Here is a 23839-nt window from a genome sequence, read left to right as displayed (position 1 = left end):
GATTGATTCGAAACAATATGAATAAATATGCTTTACATTTGTCGGAGTGATTTGAATGCTAAAGGGTTAATACTGTAGTATGGGATTGCCAGTTCTTCTTTGTTGCTTTCGATCTGAGGTCAACTTTGAGGCATTGCTTCTGACCATGTCCATGCTGTATCTAGGACTACATTATTCAGTGGGGTGTGTTTTGAGGGAGAGTGGCTGTTATTTGTATCAGGTCAAGCAACTACATAGCAGACTCCCTCACTGGCTTCATATAACTGTTTTTTTGCTCACAGTAAAAAGGTAGACTAAAATATTCTACTTCTAAACTATATTTAGTTATTCAGTTCTATATTTAAGAGATGAGGAATTATGTACATTATTTACATTTGATGGATATTTGTCTTCATCTTGTTTGTTGGTGTAGTGGTTAAGAGTGGGCTACTAACCCCAAGATTCCAAGTTCAATTCCAGGTAGTGACCTGAATAATAATAATAATAATAATAATAATATCAAAAAATACCTTAGGAATGAGAACCTAGGGTCGAAATTTCTCCAAGACACCTGATGAAGGCTGGCCGAAACGTGTTAACAGCAAACAAGATGAGGACAAATATCTGTCAAATGTAAATAATGTATATTTAGTTATGTTCTGTGATCAGATATTCTATTCTTGATCACCCTATATTTGTGTAAGATATGGATCTGTGACTACATTATCTTAGCTGTATGTGTGTCTCCTACTTTAAAACTATAGTGTGTGTTTTGAGGGAGATTGTCTGTTTCTAATATGCCTAACTAACATGTAGAGACTTAGAGACAATTAGTGGAAGTTTTGTTATGTGTGGATCTGGAATTAAATTGGCAGCCCATGTAGTCTTTTAGATATGTTACTTAGTGAATCTATGTTGGGGAGTTAGTGGCTATTCTGGTAGAGGCCAGACGGAGATGTTGCACACTAAACTATTCTTTTTTTTTTTTAAGTTGTATGTATACTAGTGGGTTAATACCTTTCATTTGATGTTGGTGCAGTTGCAATTTCAGGTTAAATATTTGCTCTTTATGAATGTTTATGTTCCATTCTCTCTTCATCTGTCCATACGTCTATTCTGTCTTTTAAATAAATATATCTGTACGTTATGTATTTATATAACTGTGTATGTATATATGAAATAGTATGTTTACATATCTATCTTCATTTTTATCTATGTGTGTGTATATATATTTTATATTTATATATATATATATGCACACATACACATGCACTCTTCTATCTTTATCTCTACCTACTAACCTCATTGATAATGTTTAAAGACCATAATGTTTAAAGGCGGCGAGCTGGCAGAAACGTTAGCACACGGGCAAAATGCTTAGCGGTATTGCGTCTGTCGTTGCTTTCTGAGTTCAAATTCCACCGAGGTCGACTTTGCCTTTCATCCTTTCGGGGTTGATAAAAAAAGTATCAGTCACGCACTGGGGTCGATGTAATCGACTTAATCCGTTTGTCTGTCCTTGTTTGTCCCCTCTATGTTTAGCCCCTTGTGGGCAATAAAGAAACAGATAATGTTTAAAGACCACATGAATCTCACAAACTCCTATGTTCCTACCACAAAACAATTATGTTATGTCTCTAACTATATTTCTGTTTCGTTCTTTCTTCCAGAGAGCCTTTTCAGCTTGGGTGAAAATGAACTTGGAAAACTATCAGACCGCAATAACCCTGATGCTAAGGTAAACTCACCAATATATTTGCAGTTCCACTCTTGTTTTACTAGTGACCCTGGTTTACCTTGCATTTGTACTACTAAACGTTAAATAGTACAGTGGAGACATTTTTCTCAAAATTTAATAATTAAAAATAAAAGCTTTTTTTTTTTTCATATAAAAAAATGTTTCCTTGTCTGGTTGTGGTCCTAATCCACTGCTTAGTTTAACACTATTATCTGCTCCTTGAGTATCTTTAAACATTCTCTGTTTGGGTGGTAGACCTAACACTCACCATCCTACATGTCTGTTTGACCTGTTAGGAATTGTTGCCACATTTTTCTTAAATCATACTCCATTTTTCGCTTATTGTCCATTCTTCTATGCTGGTGTGGCTTGAATTAGGGAGGGGTTAGTTTGTAGTAGGATTTTATAGCTTGGATGTTTGTTGCTAACCCATACCTGTTTTCAAGTAAGGGCTTTTATTTTTTATTCTAGAGATCTTCAAAAATAGTTAGTGGCGATAATTTTAAGAAGGAATGTCAATTTCACCACCATATGTTCACTCAAGTGGTGACCACATGGAATATCAACATTTATGCACATTTGTGTGTATGCACTTACACACCAGGTTTCTTACCCTCTCTCTCTTTCAGAGAGGCACAAGCACCTACACGCACATATACACACATGGCAGTAACTTCCGCCTGCCGAATTCAATCACAAAGCTTCGGTCGGCTCGGGGCTATAACAGAAGACACCTACCCAAAGTGCCACGCAGTGGGACTGAACCCGAAACCATACAGCTAGGAAGCAAGCTCCCTAACCACACAGCCATGCCCGCGCCTACAGTTTCCATATACCACCAAAATCTCTAACAAGGCATTGGTTGTCTTGGATTTGTAGTGGAAGGCATTTATCTCAGGTACCTTGTGGTGGGACTAATCCTAAAGCCACACGGTTGCAAAGTAAACTTCTTAACCACAGTCATACCTGCACCTATTATCTGTAAACAGGGAAGAACTCGTTAGCTAATGTAGACTTTTAATATTTTTCAGAAGAGATGAGATTGTCATGATTGTTATACCTTTGATAATAGGTGTTCTTGATCAGGTCTGACTTGGGGCAGAACTATAAATCTACCACAACTTACATAGTTGCTGAACATTCTAGAAATAGCAGTCAAATTTCCTTCAAATCATGTCACTCCATCTTAAAAAGGAAAGATTTGTTTGACTTTTATCTTTTACTTGCTTCAGTCATTGGACTGTGGCCATGCTGGGGCACTGCCTTGCCGGATTTATTCAAGCAAATTCACTCCCCTTCCATTTTAAGAAGTCTGGTACTTATTCTATTTGATCACTGTGCTGAAGTGCCAAGTTATGGGGATAGAAACAAACAAACACCAGTTGTTAAGCAGTGGTTGGACACACATACTCAACAGGCTTCCACACAGTTTCTGTCTACAAGTTTCTGGTCAGCTCAGGGCTGTAGTAGAAGATCCTTGCCTAAGGTGCCATGTATTGGGACTGAACTTGAAACCATGTGGTAGCAAAGGGAATTTCTTAATGACACAGCCATACCTGCTCCTATGGTCATGTTTGGAATGTTTTAATCAGAGCTAAGGTCTAACAGCAGCAACTGTTCCTCAAATTCAATCTGGTTTCAACACAACTCCCCCTTCTCCCCAGTTCTTTTCAGTAGAACTACAGCTGTGGAACATTTCTATCGGTCTCAGTAGTTACAGAAGATCTACTGGCACCACGTGAAAGGCATTATTTAACTCAGTAATTTTGAGCTGTAAAGAGTTCTGAGAAAATTTATGGATCTTATACCTTTTGTTTTCTCATTTCTTCATCCAATCCTCACATTGTTATTTTTGTTGTTACTGTTTGATGTTGGAGTGACAGAATCATTTGAGCATTGAACAAAAATGCTTTGTGGTATTTAGTTATATAGCTCTTAGCATTGTTTATCGAAATCCTGCCGAGGTCAGCTTTGCTGCTCTTTATTCTTGAATTAATAAAATCTATCCCAGCAAAGTACTACGGGTGATTTATTCATATGTACCCTCCGCCACTTGAAAGAAAATGAATATAGGCTTTGGACGTTTGCAAGAAAAATTATCGTTGGTGTTGGTGGATTATCAAAATTAAGATGGAAACCAAAATAGAAATTGTAATTGCGACCAATGCCAGTGTTTCCTGACTGGCACCCATGCTGGTGGCACGTAATAAGTACCATTCATGTGTGGGTCAATGCCAGTGTGGCCTGACTGGTTCCCCATGCCGGTGACACATAAAAAGCACCATCCAAACGTGGCCAATGCCAGTCACCCCCCCCTACTCCTGACTGGTGGCACGTAAAAATCACCATCCAAATGTGATCGATGCCAGTGCCGCCTGACTGGCTCCCGTGTCGGTGGCACGTAAAAAATGCACCCACTACACTCTTGGACTGGTTGGCATTAGGAAGGGCAATCCAGCTGTAGAAACCTTGCCAGATCAGTTTGAGGCCTAGTGCAGCCTCTTGGCTTGCCAGTCCTCAGTCAAACCGTCCAACCCATGCCAGCATGGAAAGCGGATGTTAAACAACAACGACGATGATGATGATATATATATATATACATATATATATATATATATATATATATAAAACATTATTGGTAATTGAAGAAATGGAGCTGAACGCAGATTGAACAGAAATCGTTTTATTTCATTCTACACGTGTTTCGAAAGGCACAAATTACCAAAATCCGATTGAATAATGGGACCATATTGTGTCTTTTTCTTCCTGAAGAGAAAGACACAATATGGTCCCATTATTCAATCGGATTTTGGTAATTTGTGCCTTTCGAAACACTGTAGAATGAAATAAAACGATTTCTGTTCAATCTGCGTTCAGCTCATTTCTTCAATTCACCAATAATGTTTTAATTTCAATTATCCGCACCAACGCACGTTGCAACGCCAGATGGTTGTACCTCCAACCGTGCTGTTTACTGCTGTGATTTTTGCTACTAAGGTATCGGTTAAACTTTTGATTAATCTACTACAAGATTATTCATCTTTCTGTTTCACATAATATATATATATATATATATATATATATCATCATTTAACGTCCATTGTCCATGAAGGCATGGGCCGGACTATGTGTGTATGTGTGTGTCTTTGTCTCCCCACCACTGCTTGACAACCAGTGTTAGTGTGTTTGCATCCCAGTAACTTAGGTTCTTGGCAAAAGAGACCGATAGAATAAGCACCTGGCTTGAAAAAGAAATAATGGGGGTTAATTCATTTGACTAAAAATTCATCAAGTTGGTGCCCCAGCATGGCCGCAGTCTAATGACTGAAACAAGTAAAAAGAAAGACAAGTGTGTGTGGACTCTGAAGATGATTGTATTTCTTAAGGTTGTTCAATGCACCTATAATATATATCAGAAACAGCTGCAAGTCTGAGATGTACAAATAAAGAAATATGTAAAGCCCATTATTTATGCCTTTTCTTGTATATCTCATTACCTCACATATTAGGAGGATTAGCACCAAATTTAATTCAAATGTTACCTGTGAAAGACTGTCTTCTCTTGTGTATGGTACCAGTGTCTTATCCAGAGGAATATTTCTCTGACATTTATTTAACCTTGTAGCTAATGACCAGCTCCTAAACCACTTGGGAATTAGGAGCCAATGACATTTTAAAGCCTACCCACTGTAAATGTACCTCTTTTAGTGTAAGCTAACAACCTCCAATGCCCCCTCCCCTCTCAGAATTCCTTGTCTTGCAAGTTACTTGGTGACCCTGCTGGTGCCATGTAAAAAGCATCCAGTCTACACTGTGAGGTCGTTGGCATTTGGAAGGGCATTTAGCTGTAAAAACCATGCTAAAACTGACCTCACCTGTGCTGGTGCCACATAAAAAGCACTCAGTCCACTCTGTAGGGTGATTGGTGTTAGGTAAGGGCATCTAGTTGTAAAAACCATTCCAAAACAAACACAATAGCTTGGTGTAGACTTTTACCTGCCCGGTTCTGTCAAACTGTCCAACCCATGCCAGCATGGAAAGCATACGTTAAACGATGATGATGCTTTTCCCCCAAATCCCATCCTACTCTCTTACAAAGGTTATGTATTTAACATTGTAGTCTTGGATATATAAAAGATGGGATGGTCATACTCTCTTTACTCTTTTACTTGTTTCGATCATTTGACTGTGGCCATGCTGGAGCACCACCTTTACTCGAGCAAATTGACCCCAGGACTTATTCTTTGTAAGCCTAGTACTTATTCTATCGGTCTCTTTTGCTGAACCGCTAAGTTACAGGGACGTAAACACACCAGTATCGGTTGTCAAGTGATGTTGGGGGGACAAACACAAACACACATATACACGACAGGTTTCTTTCAGTTTCCGTCTACCAAATCCACTCACAAGGCTTTGGTCAGCCCGAGGCTATAGGAGAAGACACTTGCCCAAGGTGACCCGGAACCATGTGGTTGGTAAGCAAGCTACTTCCCACACAGCCACTCCTGCGCCTATGGTCATGGCTAGAAAGTTTGTTTGATTGTAATCAACCTGGGGTTAATTAACATTACTAATAACGAAGTGAAAGAGATGTACTGTAAGATGGTATCAGAACTAAATGTTTAGAGCACAGAGCTGACCTTTCATTAGTGACCCTGGTTAAATAGTCTCTCTAACCATCAACTTGTTCTTTTTTAACTCAGGTTCGTGTTATTCCTCTGCAACTACAGCGTCTCTTCACCCAGCTGCTATTTGCAGATCTTCGCAGTATCTCTACAGTGGAACTGACTGAAAGTTTTGGATGGACAAACAACGAGGTAAGATCACTGCACCTAATTGTTGTGTTTTTGATGGGGGCAAATGGGAGTTGATGATTGTATGGGGGGGGGGGCTGAATGTTTACACCATTGGTTCCCAACTGTTTTTCACCTAGGGACCCTTTTGATTCTTATTTTACTCTATTGGTTCCCCATAGCATCTGATGTTTTAAGAAACAATAAAAAAAGGACAAGAAAATAGAAAAAAATGAGTGGAAATCGAACCAGTGAGTAAGTGTGTTAAGTAATGAGGCACTAAGAGAGAATGACTCTCCCCAGACAATGAAATATGCTTTAACTCATGAATTCACATAAAGAATCTTGCAAACCAAATACAAAAACAAAATGAATATTAGGAATGGTATTAAAAAAAATTTAATATTTTGTGTATTGTAGAACTATAACCAGTTTATTGCACATAAATTTTAGCAACAAATTCTTATATAGACCTCCAGGAGCCATACGGACCCTGATTAAAGATTGCTGATCTATGCACTTTGTCTATTTACTCAGTCAACAATATCTTGTGTATTGTAGAATTATAACTGTTTTATTGCACATACATTTTAATGACCAAATCTTATATGGACTCCCCCAAGGGTCATACGGACCCCAGTTGAGGGCCACTGGTTTACACAAAGCAGTACTAGAGTTAAATCACTGTACCTGTTCTTTTATATTTGATAGGGCCTAATGACTGTAGTATCTCTTTGATGGGTCTGACAGTTTAGTCATATTATTTAAGATCATATTGTACTTGAGTAAATACTCTGTGTGTGTTAAATGATAGTGGATGATAGAATTGGTAGAGCATCAAACAAAATGCCTTTTCCAAATCCCACTAAAGTCAACTTTGTTTTCCATAATTCTGGGGTCAAATACTGGGGTTAACTTAATCAGCCGTGCCTATTCCTTTGTGCCTAAATAATAAAAATAGTAATAATTTTTTTCTGATTTTTGGCATGAGGTCAACATTCGGCCCCAGTCCTTGATTATTATGTTATACATTGCCAGGTCACTGAATGTGTTTTTGTTTGTTTACACAGGAAATGCAGCAACATGATGTCCAGGAACTTAACCGTATTCTGTTCAGTGCTATTGAAGACTCTTTGGTTGGTACTTCTGGCCAAAATCTTATCCACAAACTCTACCATGGGCAAGTTGTCAACAAAGTAAGAAATTCCTTTTTCCTCAACTCTACTCTGAATTCCCTCTCTTTCTTCTTCATACCTTCTCCTCCCCCATTCGCCACTAGCCACTCTTGCCTCCCTCATAATTTCTCCTCCTTTATTGTAATCATTTAGTTCTGATCTCTGGTTTGTTAGTCTCAGTCTCCTCCGTAACAGGACCAGGATAGGGAGGGTATGTGGCTTAGTGGTTAAGGCATTTGGCTCATGATTGTGAGGTTGTGAGTTCGATACCCAGTAGCATGTTGTGTTCTTGAGCAAGACACTTTATTTCACATTCCTCCAGTCTACTCAGCTAGCAAAAATAAGTTTTACCTGTATTTTAAAAGGCCAGCCTTGTCACATTCTCTGCCTCACTGAATCTCACTGAGAACTACATTAAGGGTACGTGGAGTACATGTTAACTTCATGATCAGGCTGTTCCATTGAAACCCTCATCATCATAACCGACAGAGTACCAGTTTTTTTTTTTTCTCAACAGCGCTAGGATACCTGATATGGTAGAGTTACAGAGGGATAGAGTTTAGATGGTTAATGGATCAGATAAATTATTTAAGCAAAAAAAAAAAAATGGGTGAGTGTATTCTATTTTACCCTCAGGCCAACCAAAGGCTTGAGTGGATTTGGTAGATGGAAACTGAAAGAAGCCTATCATGTGTGTGTGTGTGTATATAAAATAATAATAATAAATGCCAAAACTTTCTGTGTGTCAGTGTGTCACACATTGACCCCCCCTCCCTCACTATTCAGTGACACTTCTACTCCTCTTGCTGGGATGATAGTAATAGTATGAGCTGTAGTTGTGATGGTGGTGGCGAAGTCAAAGGTGTTGGTGGTGGTGTCAAAAGTCTGAATGGTGTGTGTATAGCAGTTGTGATGGTTGAAAACAGTTAAGAGAGAGAGAGAAAGAGGTTAGACAGAAAAAAAAATTGTATTGACCCCCTTAATGGGAAGACAAAAAATGTTTTTTATCATATTATATCATTGTTTTGATGAAAATTGTTCATTATTTGAAAAATATTAAAGTTTAATAAAATTTAATATGTACTCAATGTATGAAGTATCATTATTGGACTCAAGGCCCAATAAAGAGCCCTCCACAGGAGCTAGTTTAAAAGCCACCAGAAAGGGTGGCTTTTAAGCTAGTGGTCATTGCCAGCACTGCCCCGACTGGCCTCCGTGCCGGTGGCACGTAAAAAGCACCATCCGATCGTGGCTGTTGCCAGCCTCGCCTGGCCTCCGTGCCAGTGACACGTAAAAAGCACCATCCGATCGTGGCTGTTTGCCAGCCTCGTCTGGCACCTATGCTGGTGGCACGTAAAAAGCACCCACTACACTCACAGAGTGGTTGGCGTTAGGAAGGGCATCCAGCCGTAGAAACACTGCCAGATCAGACTGGGCCTGGTGCTGCCTTCTGGCTTCCTAGACCCCAGTTGAACTGTCCAACCCATGCTAGCATGGAAAGCGAACATTAAACGATGATGATGATGATATAAAAATTTGTGTGTGTCTTTGTGCCTGTCCCCCAGTCAGCTTTTTAATAAGTACCAATTGAGCCCTGGAGTTAATGTAATTGACTTACTCTTCTAAAATTGCTGGCTTTGTGCCAGAATTTGAAACCATTATACAATCACCTTGTCCACATTCTCTTACTCTGTATTCTATTTAACCCTTTTATCACTATATTTATAACTAAATTACACCTCCAATTAATTAATTTTAAAATTCAATTAAATTCTAAAATAAACTTGAATTGAGATGGATTTCATAAAACAACTATGACCTGTTTTATTTAATGACTTAGGAGTTTTTTTTTTTTTTTTGAACAATTTTAACAAATGGTTCTTAAAGCTAGTATGTAATTTTTCTCTCAAAATGAATCTAATTACAGGTAAATGCAGGTAAGTTCAGTAAAATGTAAAATCATTAAAATTTTGGTGTTAGGAAGGGCAAAATTGGTTGGTGCTAGTAAGAGCATCTAGCCGTAAAAAACATGCCAAAACAAATGCAGTAGCTTGCTGTGTAGTTTTCTACCTGGCCAGTACCTGTCAAACTGTCCAACCCATGCCATGATGATTACCATAGAAAATGAGTCATTAGCTAATACTCAGCTGGGTATATTAGAACATTTTAGTAGAAAGCATGTAAAACTGGTGTACTATAAAGATAAAAATAGAACAAAGAAGACTGGAATTTAGGTCAGAAGGAAACTATAAAATGAAATAAATTCACACATAACAACAAAATGAAATAAATTCACACACACACATAATATAAGGAAATATTCAGATGTACACACACACAAATTCATACAAACATCCAAAAATGATTCACAAATATAAATTAAGCAAAAGTTGTCATTCACCTCACAAGTAAATAAAATCATCATCATTTAAGGCCCGTTTTCCATGCTGGCATGGATTGGACAGTTTGACAGGCACTGACAAACTGGAGAGCTGCACCAGACTCCAATTTTCCTGTTTTGGTATGGTTTCTATGCCTGGATGCCCTTCCCAATGCCAACCACTTGACAGTGTACTCAAAGTGTTTTATGTCAATTGGCTAAACTGGCAACATGACCATCTCCTAAATACAATATATATGTATATATATCTACACACACACACACACACACAAATTATGCAATATTTCTGTGGTGGAAACTTGTTAAGATTCCTGAATTGACCATCCACTCAGAGCTTCATGGAACTGGGGGTTTTTTTGTGACCATTAATTTTTTCTATTTTATGGAGATGGACTGAATTCAAAGGGGTATCTCTCTGGTTGGTTTTGTCTTTCAACAGTTATTTTTCTTGATGAATAGCCTGCTACATCTGCTTGGAATTGCAAATGGTCACATCACTTTTGATTTGGTACATAGTGAAAACACAGTCACAATAATCATATCTGCTATAAACCAAACCAGATACCACTTTCACTTATCCTGGTCTGGCAATTGGGTAATAGCTCAACATTTCATTCATTTGATCAACACTTCCCATATAACTGTTGTAATTGAGGATCAAGATGGTATACCATTTTAATCCGCAATATAGTTGAACACAAGTGGATAAAAAAATTTACTTATCTCTTATCTCTGTATATAGTCACTGGCAAATTTCCTTCCTATCATTGGATTTTGTTTTTTTTTTTATACCTGGCAGCAGCCCTTTTCTACTTGCAATCATTGTTGGACCAATTTTGGTCCAACAGGTAAAGAAAAACTGGTGAAAAAATAATATACAGCTTTGGTTATGGCATAGAAGTGATACTTTCCAGACCACATCATACTCTAGACTATGCAAGCTTATGCTGTTATCTCTTTTTCTCCTGTTTGAAAATTAAATCCACAACAATGTCCAGTACTCGCTTTAAAAATTTTCTAGACTTTGATCCCTTGTTATGTGGGTTTGCCTGGCATATATTGCCGTAAAAGTGCTAGCCCTTATAATCTCATCATACCTTCATCACTTCATAATAGATCATCTCCCTGCTTTGTAATAGTTCTTAAATGTTCTTTGAATGTTATTGGGGAGGGGGCCTTATTTTATATAAGGAATCGTAATCTTCTTCCTCATGTACTGGTGTACTTCTTGTGTTTCAAATATGCAAATACTGAGATAGCTTTAAAAATCTTGTTTTGGTTATAATGCTAGAAGCATACTGCTCTTTGAAAAGTTCCTCTATACTCATGTAGTTTGTAATCCTGAGCTGCATTCCAATGCCCATAATAATTGTTTATGATAAAATATGCTACAATTTCCTCTTGGCCTGTAGGAGGCCACAAATTATCTTCTCTCTCCCTTTGTTTGTATTCTTTTTCTACAATTATTATTTCAAAAGGATAAAAATAATAGTTGCTTTTGACTTCTTGGAAAGACTGCAATTGGATCTCGTGTCTTCTCATCTTCTCTCATCTCTTCTGAAAAATCTTATTTAAAGTCACTTTTTAGATCTGTACTCTAGTCTGTTTCTAATAAACTCATCACTTTCGTAATTGGGGCTGTTATTGTAGTTACTGCTTTTACTATTGGATATCAGAATATCTGATTCTTCATTACACAGTGGCATATTTCACTTGATTTTTCTTTTTATCTCAAAATATCTTCTAAATTCTGAATCACTGCTCATGATTGTAAAACTGGGATACATATATATATATATATATAGTTGTAAAATGTGGTGGGGAAAATATCTGAAATAAATTGGAGAGTACAAATATGCCAAAGAATGTTGGTCATTTTTTTAACAATTATCTAATAAAGCTGGTGTTTTCATAAACATAGTAACAAGAAACTAATGAATTTATAATTTAGATTTCCATTTTGTCTCCTGACCAGTTGTGTTTAGTTACCGTGACAAATGATAGGCACTACAAACATGATCTTCCTGATCTTGGAGTTATACTGTTGACATTTCTGTTTTTAATGTGCAAATAAATGTTCACTATTCTCACTAAGAACATATTTTGATGCTTTTCTTTCTTTTTTTATCAGATCATCTGTTCTGAATGCAGTAACATCAGTGAACGACAAGTAAGTCAAATATTTTGGTGTATCATTGTACATTATAGCATTAAACAAGGTGAATGGTAATAACATCAAACTAACATTAGACTGCTCTCGTATTGATATCATGCAGACAAGACTTCTCTATCAATGATATCATATTGACATAGGACTTCTCTATCAATGATGTCATTGGCGTAAGACTGGTCTATCAATGATGTGATATTGACATAAGACTTGTCTGTCAATGATGTCATATTGACGTAAAACTTGCCTGCCAATATCATATTGGCATAAGATTTGCCTGTCAATGACGCCATGTTGGCATAAGGCTTGTCTGTCAATGACGCCATATTGACATAAGGCTTGTATGTCAGTGACGTCATATTGACATAAGACTTGTCTATCAATGACATCATTGATGTAAGACCTGTCTATCAATGATGTCATATTGACATAAGACCTGTCTATGAATGATGTCATATTGGCATAGGACCTGTCTATCGATGACGTCATATTGACAAGACTTTTCTATTGATGACATCATATTTACATAACTTTTCTATCGATGATGTCATATTGACATAAGTCTTTTCTATCGATGACGTCATATTGACATAAGACTTTTCTATCAATGACGTCATATTGACATAAGACTTTTCTATCGATGACGTCATATTGACATAAGACTTTTCTATCGGTGACGTCATATTGACATAAGACTTTTCTATTGATGACGTAACATTGACATAAGACTTCTGTCGATGATGTAGCATTGACAAGACTCCTCCATCGATGAAGCAGCATTGACATAAGACTCCTCTATTGATGACGTAACATTGACACAAGACTCCTCTATCGATGACGTAACATTGACACAAAACACCTCCATTGATGATGTAACATTGACACAATGATGTAACATTGACATAGGATTCCTCTATCAATGACGTAACATTGACACAAGACTCCCCTATCGATGACGTAACATTGACACAAGACCACTCTATCGATGATGTAACATTGCCATAAGACTTCTCTATCGATGACGTCATATTGACATGACTTCTCTATCAGTGACATATTGATATGACTTTTGTCAGTGATGTCATACTGGCATAAGAGTCTCCTGTCAATGACGTCACATTGTCATAAGACTTCCCTGTCAGTGACATCATATTGCCATAAGAGTCTCCCGTCAGTGACATCATATTGCCATAAGAGTCTCCCATCAGTGATATAATATTGTCATAAGAGTCTCCTGCCAATGACATAATATTGCCATAAGAGTCTCCTGTCAATGACGTCATATTGCCACAAGAGTCTCCTGTCACTGACGTCATATTGCCATAAGTCTCTCCTGTCAATGACGTCATATTGCCATAAGTCTCTCCTGTCAATAACGTCATACTGCCATAAGGCTCCTGCCAATGTCATATTGCCATAAGACTCTCCTGTCAATGTCATATTGCCAAAAGACTGTTCCCTATCAATGACGTCATATTGACAAAAGACTGTTCCCTATCAATGACGTCATATTGACAAAAGCCTGTTCCGTATCAATGACGTTATATTGACAAAAGCCTTTTCCCTATCAGTGATGTCATACAAACATAAAACTGTTCTGTCAATGATTATTCTCATGTTGACATCATATTGACATAAAATTTTACTCTGTCAATGACATCATACTGACTGTTCTGTGATTATGAACCTTGCAAATGTCTTTTCTATTAACACATATCTTTTGTTAACACTTGTCTTCCATCAATATTTCTCAATCATCACCTGCCACTTCTAATATCTCTCCATCACCTCCACCACCGCCACTGTCATCATATACCACCATTAATATACTTGTTAATACTACTACAATCTCTATCCATGCCATCACCGCCTCTAACTACTATTCTGCTCTATAATATATTGCCATGAATGAAATATATTGAATGTGCTATTAAAAATTCTGTCTCTGTCTATAGGAAGACTTTGTAGATATTCCATTGAGTGTATCTAAAGACTCCAGCAGTTTGGAACAAGCCCTTTCTACATTGTACTGTGAACTAGAGACCATGGATGGAAACAACAAGTACTATTGTAACCCCTGTCAGAAATTAGTGATTGCCAAAAAAGTAAGTTGCAGGGATCAACCCGTAGCTTCACTGAAGTTTTTTTATCTTTTTGTTTCCTTATTGTTTAATATTCCCTTGTTTACTTGTTTCATTTGTTGGAGCAATTGTTTTTCCGTTTGGATGGATATTAGCTTCCTTCTTTCTGTTGACCACTCGACTATGAAGTGGAAAGTATCATTTAGGATATTTGGTAATGAACTCATTGATTTTTAAAAAATAAAACATTATGGTCATAACTGGAACATCTTTGATCATGTTTCTGGATCAGGTTTGCGCTTAGGCTTAAACACCACCACAACAGCCATCACTACCACCACCACCACCACCAATGGTTGCAACCACCCATTTTGTGAGGTGGTTAATCTATCTCTTAGCTTAATGCCACTGTACATGCTTTTAGCAGAGTCTGTTTGGTTGCAATTATTTGGGCTAGGAGTCAAGACTGAGGATAACTTCTAGTCTTTCTATCAGTTTTGCTCCCTACTCATAGACACATTAATCAAGTCATAAAAAGAAATTCTATTGTAGATCTTAAAATGAAGAAGGGAGAAGAACCCTAAACATATAAAATTCATTTCTCTTTATTTCAATAAGCACTAAATCTTACTGTTTTAGTATTAAGATGCATACATCTACCTTACTGTTCCTCCTCCATTTCCATTAGCTGAACGAAACCAGTCTACATATCAATATATAACATCAAATTAACTCTATTTTAATTTTTGATTAAACCTTAATTACTTCACTGAACCCTCAAATATTTTCACATATAAAATTACACATATTTTAATTACTGATTTCATTTTATAATTTCTACAGCCAGCCTTTGAATAATCTCACTGTTATCAAATGAATCCATTAGTTTTTAATTTCTTATTTTAATTACCAAACTTATCAACTGTTCCAAAACCTATTCTTATTTCCAGGGTGCCAAATTACGTTCCCTTCCTCCTATCATGAGTTTTTCTCTGCTTCGATTCAGTTATGATTTTGTTAAAATGCAACGCTTTAAGGTGAGTCACAGATTTTCATTTTTTGTTGGTTCGTTAAGTTCATTTGTTTCATTCTACTTTGTTGTTTTTATCATCATCATCACAAGTCTCCCCCACTACCCCTCTTGATCTACTGTTCCTTAACCTCTTTTGCTCCTTGAGGATTTGTTCTGGCACTCCATCACTATCTTCTTCCTAGCTACTCCCTCTCACCCTTATCTAATGCAGAGTATCTTCTCTATAGCAAGACTCCTGTACTTGTTCCTTGCTTAACCCCCCTCCACCTTCTTCTCAAATATTTCTTCCAACACTTAGTGGAGGAGGCTTTTTCTCCTTTCTTGCCAGTGGCATGAGAAAAAGCAGCCAGTACACACTAAAATATTAGAGATTAGAAAGGACATCCAGCCATAGAAACCATGCCAATGCTGGCATGGAATGTAATGTAGCTCTGTGGCTTGCCAGTTCCTGTCAAACTGTCCATGGAAAATGGACATTAAATGACGATTTCTATGCTTGATTGAACAGATTGACAAGGGCAAGCTAGAGGATTGCACCAAGCAATCTGCTTTGGCATGATTTTTATGATGCTAGGGTTTTTCATCCGGCTTCACATTGTCCACATCTTTTCATCTGATGTCTTTTTGTCTGATTTTTTTGTCCAATTTTAAATAAACTCTTCAGAAAACAAGGTAAACATCAAAATCAAATAATCATTGAGAATTTTATTGATAGGATTTAAGTAAAATACTGTGGAAAAATGTATTTAAAAAAAGTCAGCACTCTCTATACACCACACTGTACTTAAGAGAGAGAAGGAAAAAAAAGGAAGTAAAACTGTTAGAACGATAACAACAATCCTATAACGAGGCTCATTATAGTTCTGTGAATATATGGGATATTTCACCTTGTTTTCTAAAGAGTTGGACAAAAAAATCATTGGACGAAAAGGTGTGGACAAAGTGACATTGGGCGTAAAGTCAAGTCACAGATTTTTATAGTTGGTACCCTTCCTAACATCAACCACTTTATAGAGTATAGTGGGTGCTTTTCACATTTGTATTTGTGTTTTTAAATTTTAGTATTGTTATGTTGTTGCATTTAAATATCTGACACGAGTTAGTATTAATTTTGTTGACTATTAACCTCATATTTTAGAGATGAATATCTCATCCTCATTCTCATTGCTCTATGTCCACTTCTTTCCATGGATTGGATGAAACTTGTTGAGATTATATTCCATGATTGGATAGCTCTCTTGGTGCTGACCTTCACTTGTTTGTTTAAGTAAGGTACATTATTTGACAACTTCATACAAACTACTTCTTCGGATGTAATGTAAACATTGTCACCACTAGCTGAACTGTTGGAAGACACATACACACACACACACACACATGCATGCACCCACACACTTTTGTACATTTTCTATCCACCATATTCACTCACAGGGCATTGGTCAACTTGAGGCTGTAGTGAAAACTTGCTCAAGATGCCATGCAGTAGGACTGAACCCCTAACCATATTGTTACAAACCAACCAGAGAGCCTACCTCTAATATTTATGTCTCCTCTATATTGCAATCAATTTAATCCTTGGTTGTTGAAAGTCTTCTTCTCAGACTTGTACCATTGTGAGGAATTAGATTCAGATTAGGAACCATTTTTTAACCCTTCACAAATGCTAACCATATTCTTATCCACCATGAAAAAAATGTTTGGTTTGTAAAAATATTCTGAAAAATTAAAATTAAAAAAAAAAAAAATTAACACAATTATTTTATTTCACTTCTATATATTTTTCTGGATCAATTTTAAAAATTTTGTCTCCCTCAGGAAACTGGCAAATTCACTTTTCCGAAATTCATTGACATGTCAGCTTTTGTGGACTCAGTAAGTATCACATTCAACTTTGAATACAAGAATTAATTGACAATATCTTTTTTTATGCACAATACAGATTGACAAATTGTCAGAACCTTGGATTGTCTTGCTATATTTGTTCCAATTCTTTACAGTTTGTTTTAAACCTCACAGAAATCAACTTTGCCTTTCATCCAAGATTGATAAAACAAAATTACTAGTCAATTACTGGGTTGATTTAATTAACTAACCCATCACCCAGTTTAAGGCCTTCTTCCTCAATTCTTCTCTTTCCCAAATTTGAGACCTCAAATCTATGTAAGAAATCCTTATTGCTATTATTAAGGTGGTGAGTTCACAGAATCATTAGCACATTGGACAAAATACTTAGCAACATTCCTTCCGGCTTTATGTTCTGAGTTCACATGCTACCAAGATTGATTTGGCCTTTCATCCTTTTGGGGTCAATGAAATAAGTGCCAGTTGAGCAGTGGGTGTTGGTGTAATTGACAAGCCCCATACCCCAAAATTTCAGGCCTTTATAAAGGATGATTATCATTATTATGATTTATTATTATTATTATTATTATTAAGGCGGTGAATTGATAGAATAGTTAGCATGCCTGGCAAGATGCTTAGCAGCATTTTGTCCGCCTTTACGTTCTGAGTTCAAATTCCACTAAAGTTGACTTTGCCTTTCTTCCTTTCGGGGTTGATAAATTAAGTATCAGTGAAACATTGGGGTCAATGTAATCGACTAGTCCCTTCCCTAAAAATTTCAGTCCTTGTGCCTTTAGTAGAAAAGATTATTATTGTTATTAGGTTCTGCTGTTTGGTTCTGAGTTCAAATTCCGCCAAGGTCGACTTTGCCTTTCACCCTTTCGGGATCGATAAATTAAGTACCAGTTCATTGGGGTCGATGTAATCGACTTAATCCATTTGTCTGTCCTTGTTTGTCCTCTCTATGTTTAGCCCCTTGTGGGTAGTAAAGAAATAATAATAATAATAATAATAATAATAATAATAATAATAATAATTATTATTATTATATTATTATTATTATTATTATTATTATTATTGCAACAAGCTGGCAGAATCATTAGCACATCAGGCAAAACTGTTTAGTGACATTCCTTTCAGCTTTATGTTCATGGTAGATAAAATTAGAACACTGGAATCCCCTGCCTAAAATTACCGACTTTTAGCCAAAATTTGAAGCCTTATTATTATTATTATTATTATATTTTCAGCCCTCCTCTGATGATAGTTCTGAATATGAACTGTTTTCCTTAGTTATTCATCGAGGCAGTACCCATGGTGGCCACTACCATGCTTATATCAAAGACATTGATGGGCTTGGTACTTGGACAGAAACGGTAAGTTCATTGCTAGATGTGTATGTGTGTGTTGGAGCTACTTCAATGATCTTCTGAAACCCCTTCTCATGTTAATCTCACTAGGTAACCATGCTAGGCTGTTGTTGTTCCCCAGTAAGGTGAAGTCTAGGGTAATCAACCATTAAAGATGTGATTTTCTCCATTCTTATTCATGTTGTCATATATTCCAGATTTCTTGTAATTCTTCTATGCGATATTTTGATTTACTTATCATTCTTCTCTTTGTGTCATGGCATATTCATGCCATTGACAAATCATGGCTTGTTCCTCCTCCATTTATTTCTGTCTCTCGCAACATCACTCTGGTCTTTCTCACTCTGCACGTTCATTCTCTTCTTCATCCAGTCGAACATCTTCATTCTCTGCCTTCCTCTCGCTCTCCTTCCCACTAGCTCAGTCTCCACCATGTAATGCTCCATTCCGTCATCCTTTCTGAGAAAATGACCAACAACTCTCCATTGTCTCTCTCTGATAGTATCCATCAATTGTTTTTTCATTTTCATCTTCTTCAACACTTCCACATTAATGTCATTAATGAAGAATTACCTTGGATGTTAATTCTATTTGAATTTATTGGTATCTGATTGTTTGATATAGTTAACCAAGTTCAGTTTTATATATTTGAGAGATGAGGAATTCATCATCATTATCATGTACATTGTTTCCATTTGACGAATATTTGTATTCATGTTGTTTGTTGTTAATGTTTTGGCTGATATACTCTCCAGCCTTCTTCAAGTTTTGAACTTGGGTTCTCATTCCTAAGGTATTTTTCGTTGTCGACGCTGCCGTTTTTGTTGTTGTTCAGGTCACTGTCTGGAATCGAACTTGGAATCTTGGAGTTAGTAGCCCGCATATGGTGTAGTGGTTAAGAGCGCAGGCTACTAACCCCAAGATACTGAGTTCGATTCCAGGCAGTGACCTAAATAATAATAACATTGAAAAATACCTTAGGAATGAGAACCCAGGTTTGAAACTTTCCTATGACACCTGAAGAAGGCTGGAGAGTATATCAGCCAAAACGTTGTGTTAACAACAAACAAGGTGGTCAAATGTAAATAATTAACTAAGTTCGTTTTGATATCTGCCTGGATTTATTAATCCCTTTTACCTATTGTTATATGTATGTATATATTTATTTTATACATTTGTAGTGTAAGGAGGTTGTGGTTCATCAGTCCTCTTCTAGTCCAGCCCTGGTTAGTACCAAACAGAAAGATGTTAATTATCAAGGGCTATTTAACTCCCACAAAGCTGAAGGACCTGCTTTAATGTTGATGAACATATTGTTGAAGGCTGACAATCATACCCTACCAGTTGATAAACTCTGTATGGTAAGTTTCCTTTATCTAACACACATATTACTAACGTGCTCTATTATTATTATTATAGAGATTCTTGTTGGCAGTGGATTGAACAGTTTACTGTGGAGTTTGATAGACGTATCAGTCTTTATAAAAGCTCTTCATTCCAGTATCCACTCCATATACCTCTAACTACACGAACATACACACACACACTATCTTTCTCTCCATATAAACCATTTGGTATCTATCCTATAAGACTCTGTAAACCATGCAATACTCACACTATATACCTCTGACATGAATATATATATATATAGATCAAATTTATGGAAACCAGAAGACAAAGACAGGTGAGGGAACAATGAAGTGTATTAGTTTGACTCTTGGATATATCATCATCATCGTTTAATGTCCGCTTTCCATGCTGGCATGGGTTGGATGGTGTGATAGGAGCTGGCCAGGCAGAAAACTGCACCAAACTTCTGTGTCTGTTTTGGCATCATGTTTATGGCTGGATGCCCTTCCTAACACCAACCACCCTGCAGAGTGGACTGAATGCTTTTTATGTAGCACCAGCCCAAGGAAGGTCAGTCTTGGCATGGCTTTTACAACTGGATGCCCTTCCAAATGTCAACCACTTTACAGTGTGAACTGGATGCTTTTTATGTGTTACCAGTATCTTTGAAAGGGGAGGTGGCATTAGAAGAGGTGATCTTGTGTCAGATAATGAAAGGTTAGAGTGTGACAGAGAGGCAATACATGTTATGATCAGTTATAATAAAAACAATTTTACATTAATCTGATGAGTTAGTCTGTACTTTTGTAGAGTACAAATATAAATTCTTAAGCAAGAACATTATTGACAGTGACTTCGAAGTTTCAGCCAGCTAAACCACGTTGCTCTATGATCATTTCGACTTCTGACATGTGGCACACCTGTATGCCTGTACAAGCAATGTCAATTTGATGGATGGATGGAGTGAGCTAATGTACAACACATACTATAAATATCATTTGTGCAGTTTGTCCAGCAAAGACCAAACACTTATACTTCATGTTTAATGGGAGATTCTGTCATTTATACAGTTCTATATTTAAGAGATGAGGAATTATGTAAATTATTTACATTTACATTTGATGGATATTTGTTCTCATCTTGTTTGTTAACACAATGTTTTGGCTGATATACCCTCCAGCCTTCATCAGGTGTCTTGGGGAATTTTCGAACCTGGGTTCTCATTCCTAAGGTTTACAAATAATAAGTCCTGGGGTTGATTTGCTTGACTTAAGGTGGTGCTCCAGCATGGATGCAGTTAAATGACTGAAACAATAAAAGATTATATATATATATGCACAAGCACACTTTATATCTCTGTCATCCATCCATCTTTTCATTCCTTCTCTCCTTCCCTACATTATGTACCACTGACTATATAAGCTATCCAGTGCCTACACTGTATACATTAACCACTGAATACCTAATCTGTACCCATAACTGTGCATATTATCTGTCGAAACCACTCTGAATTATTTTACAGATTTTTCTATTTCTCATCTTGTTTTTCTGTTACAGGAGTTTGTAAAATATTCAGGTGTTTCCTGGAACAAACATTTCAAGAAACAACATGGACCTATAACTCAGGTTTGTACACTATTTTCTCCCTCCCTCCCTCCCTCACTCACTCACAAAGGTATATATAACCAGGTGGAAATACATGTACATAGCTTATGCTGTTTTTTTTAAAAATTATTTTAGCATATTTAATATCATTTTCTTCAAATTTGAAGCTCTGGATGAGAGCTGTAGCAATAAAAGGAATCTTTATTATTTGGCAAAATCATTAGAGCATTGGACAAAATATCTCAGAGTATTTGTTCTGCTACTTTACATTCTGGGTTCAAATGTAACAGGGGTCAACTTTCTTTTATCCCTTTAAAGTTAATTAAATGTCAGTCAAAACTGAGCTCAATTTAGTCAGCTAAGCTTCCCACCACCACCACCACTACCACAATATCTGTGTTAGAAATTAAAATTTTTTTCATTCTTGTTTTCAGTTCCTGCATTCCCATTCCGATAAGTTTGATTTCAATGCAGACAACACTTCTGTCTCCCTGGTCTCCAGCCCACTCTCAAGCAATGACTCACAATCTGAGTTTCTACAAACTAATGGATACACAACCAGCTCCTCTGATTTCAGTGCCTCTCTACCCAAGAAGTCACAGTCAGCTGAGGGGACTCAGACTACACTGAACACCGGTCTTAGTTCCAATTCTGAGTAAGTGTCTATCATTACCATTTCCCTGCTACTGAGGACTGTGTGTATTGGTGGTGATACTGTCTAACCTCTAAATCAGCTCTGATCTAGCATGTATGTATATATATATATATATAATCACAAGGGTTCCAGTTATGATCGTTCCATTTTTGTATAACTAAAATTGATGTCTGGTGCCATATATAAAGTATGGGTGCTAGTGCCACATAAAAAGCAACAAATATATCCTGTAAAGTGGTTTGCATTAGGAAGGGCATTCAGCTGTAGAAACCATGTCAAAACAGACAATTGGAGCCTGGTGCAACCAGCTACTGTCAATCCGTCCAGTATATGCCAGCATGAAAAATGGATGTTAAATAATGATAATAAATTAGATAACTAAGTTATCTAATATATTATTTTCAAAGGACTGTGTGTGATTTGGATGGAATTTTATTTGTAACAGGTTGAGCAACCATAAAGAGGTTGTGTGAGTTTGCTGACTTGTCTGTTTTATGTCTGTTTCTCAATGTTAGCATGGGTTAGATGAATACATATTGAAGCATTGTTTCACTGCTAGATGCCCTTCTTGTTGCTAATCATTACCATTATGTTTATGTCTGTACACCTACCAGGCCCTGCCCCTGCACCCAATCTGTCTCCGTCAAGCTTTCCCCACATCTCATCTTCCCAACACCCATGCATTTATCACTCATAATAATGGCATCATTCAGCTGCTGCAATCCTGTGACAGCAGAATCTGCACATATTTCATTCCCTTTGTGCAGCTACATACCTTCCCCCGCCTCCTTGGATCCACTTGCTTTTAACATTCACTAGCAGTATAGCCCAGCGTTGCTCGGGCTTGTTTTCTTTTCGACCCTTTAGAATTGGAATTTTTGAAAAGTAAAAATTTTGCATTATGTAGCTTGTTATTCTCTTTAAGTGAACATTTTTGAATTTTTTCTTCTACAGAAGGAAGAGCAAGCCTTCTTCTATCATACTCTCAATTTTGGTCAACTTGCGCCGCAGGGTCTTGGAGGAGATAGTGTTAGTTGAAGGTTACCAAACCTGCCATACGAAGACAACTTCAGCTTTATATATATAGATTACTCATTCTCAGTATCATCGCTTCCCACTTTATTTTTCATTGATCACCTCTTTCTGTGTCTCCCAATATCTCTCTCTTCTCTGAACTACATCATATGACTGCCATACCTCATCTTCAACACACTTTCATATTTGCCATCACCTTCAACACCTTATATCCGCTGTCAGTGGCACTCATGTCTTTGTATATCTGCGTGTGCATGTCAATGCGAATGTGCTCATGCATGTGTATGTGTGTATATTTACTAACACTTTTATATATACCATCATTGTTTAGCCCTCTCTTTCCATGCTGGCATGGGTTGGACTGTTTGACATGGAGCAGTCTAGACTCTTATTATTTGTTGTGGCATGGTTTCTCTGGCTGGATGCCCTTCCCAATGCCAACCACTTATGAGTGTGCTGGGTGCTTTTTACGTGCCACCAGCATGGGTTCATTTTTATGTGACACTGGCACCTGAAAGGACAATCCTGTATATGTGGAAGATAACGATTTTACTTAGCTTGATGTGTCTTATCAAGTACAGCAAACTGCCACATCTCCTGGTCCCTTGTCAT

At 37.1% G+C, this 23839-nt stretch overlaps 1 protein-coding gene across 1 annotated transcript in view; it reads left to right on the top strand.

The window, feature by feature from the left end:
* Positions 1 to 23839, top strand: part of LOC115216433 (ubiquitin carboxyl-terminal hydrolase 40) — a 60048-nt gene that overhangs the window by 6384 nt on the left and 29825 nt on the right. Inside the window, exons 2-12 of the mRNA XM_029785765.2 lie at positions 1650 to 1717; positions 6421 to 6534; positions 7581 to 7706; positions 12218 to 12256; positions 14212 to 14361; positions 15288 to 15374; positions 17186 to 17242; positions 18463 to 18588; positions 19764 to 19943; positions 21490 to 21558; positions 21972 to 22192. Coding sequence (XP_029641625.1) covers positions 1650 to 1717; positions 6421 to 6534; positions 7581 to 7706; positions 12218 to 12256; positions 14212 to 14361; positions 15288 to 15374; positions 17186 to 17242; positions 18463 to 18588; positions 19764 to 19943; positions 21490 to 21558; positions 21972 to 22192 — 1237 coding nt within the window. The remainder of the gene's footprint in view (positions 1 to 1649; positions 1718 to 6420; positions 6535 to 7580; positions 7707 to 12217; positions 12257 to 14211; positions 14362 to 15287; positions 15375 to 17185; positions 17243 to 18462; positions 18589 to 19763; positions 19944 to 21489; positions 21559 to 21971; positions 22193 to 23839) is intronic.

This window comes from Octopus sinensis, linkage group LG10 (assembly GCF_006345805.1).
Source record: "Octopus sinensis linkage group LG10, ASM634580v1, whole genome shotgun sequence".
NCBI lineage: Eukaryota > Metazoa > Mollusca > Cephalopoda > Octopoda > Octopodidae > Octopus > Octopus sinensis.
Note: the sequence above shows the minus strand (reverse complement) of the source record. Positions and strands in the feature narration are given on the sequence as shown.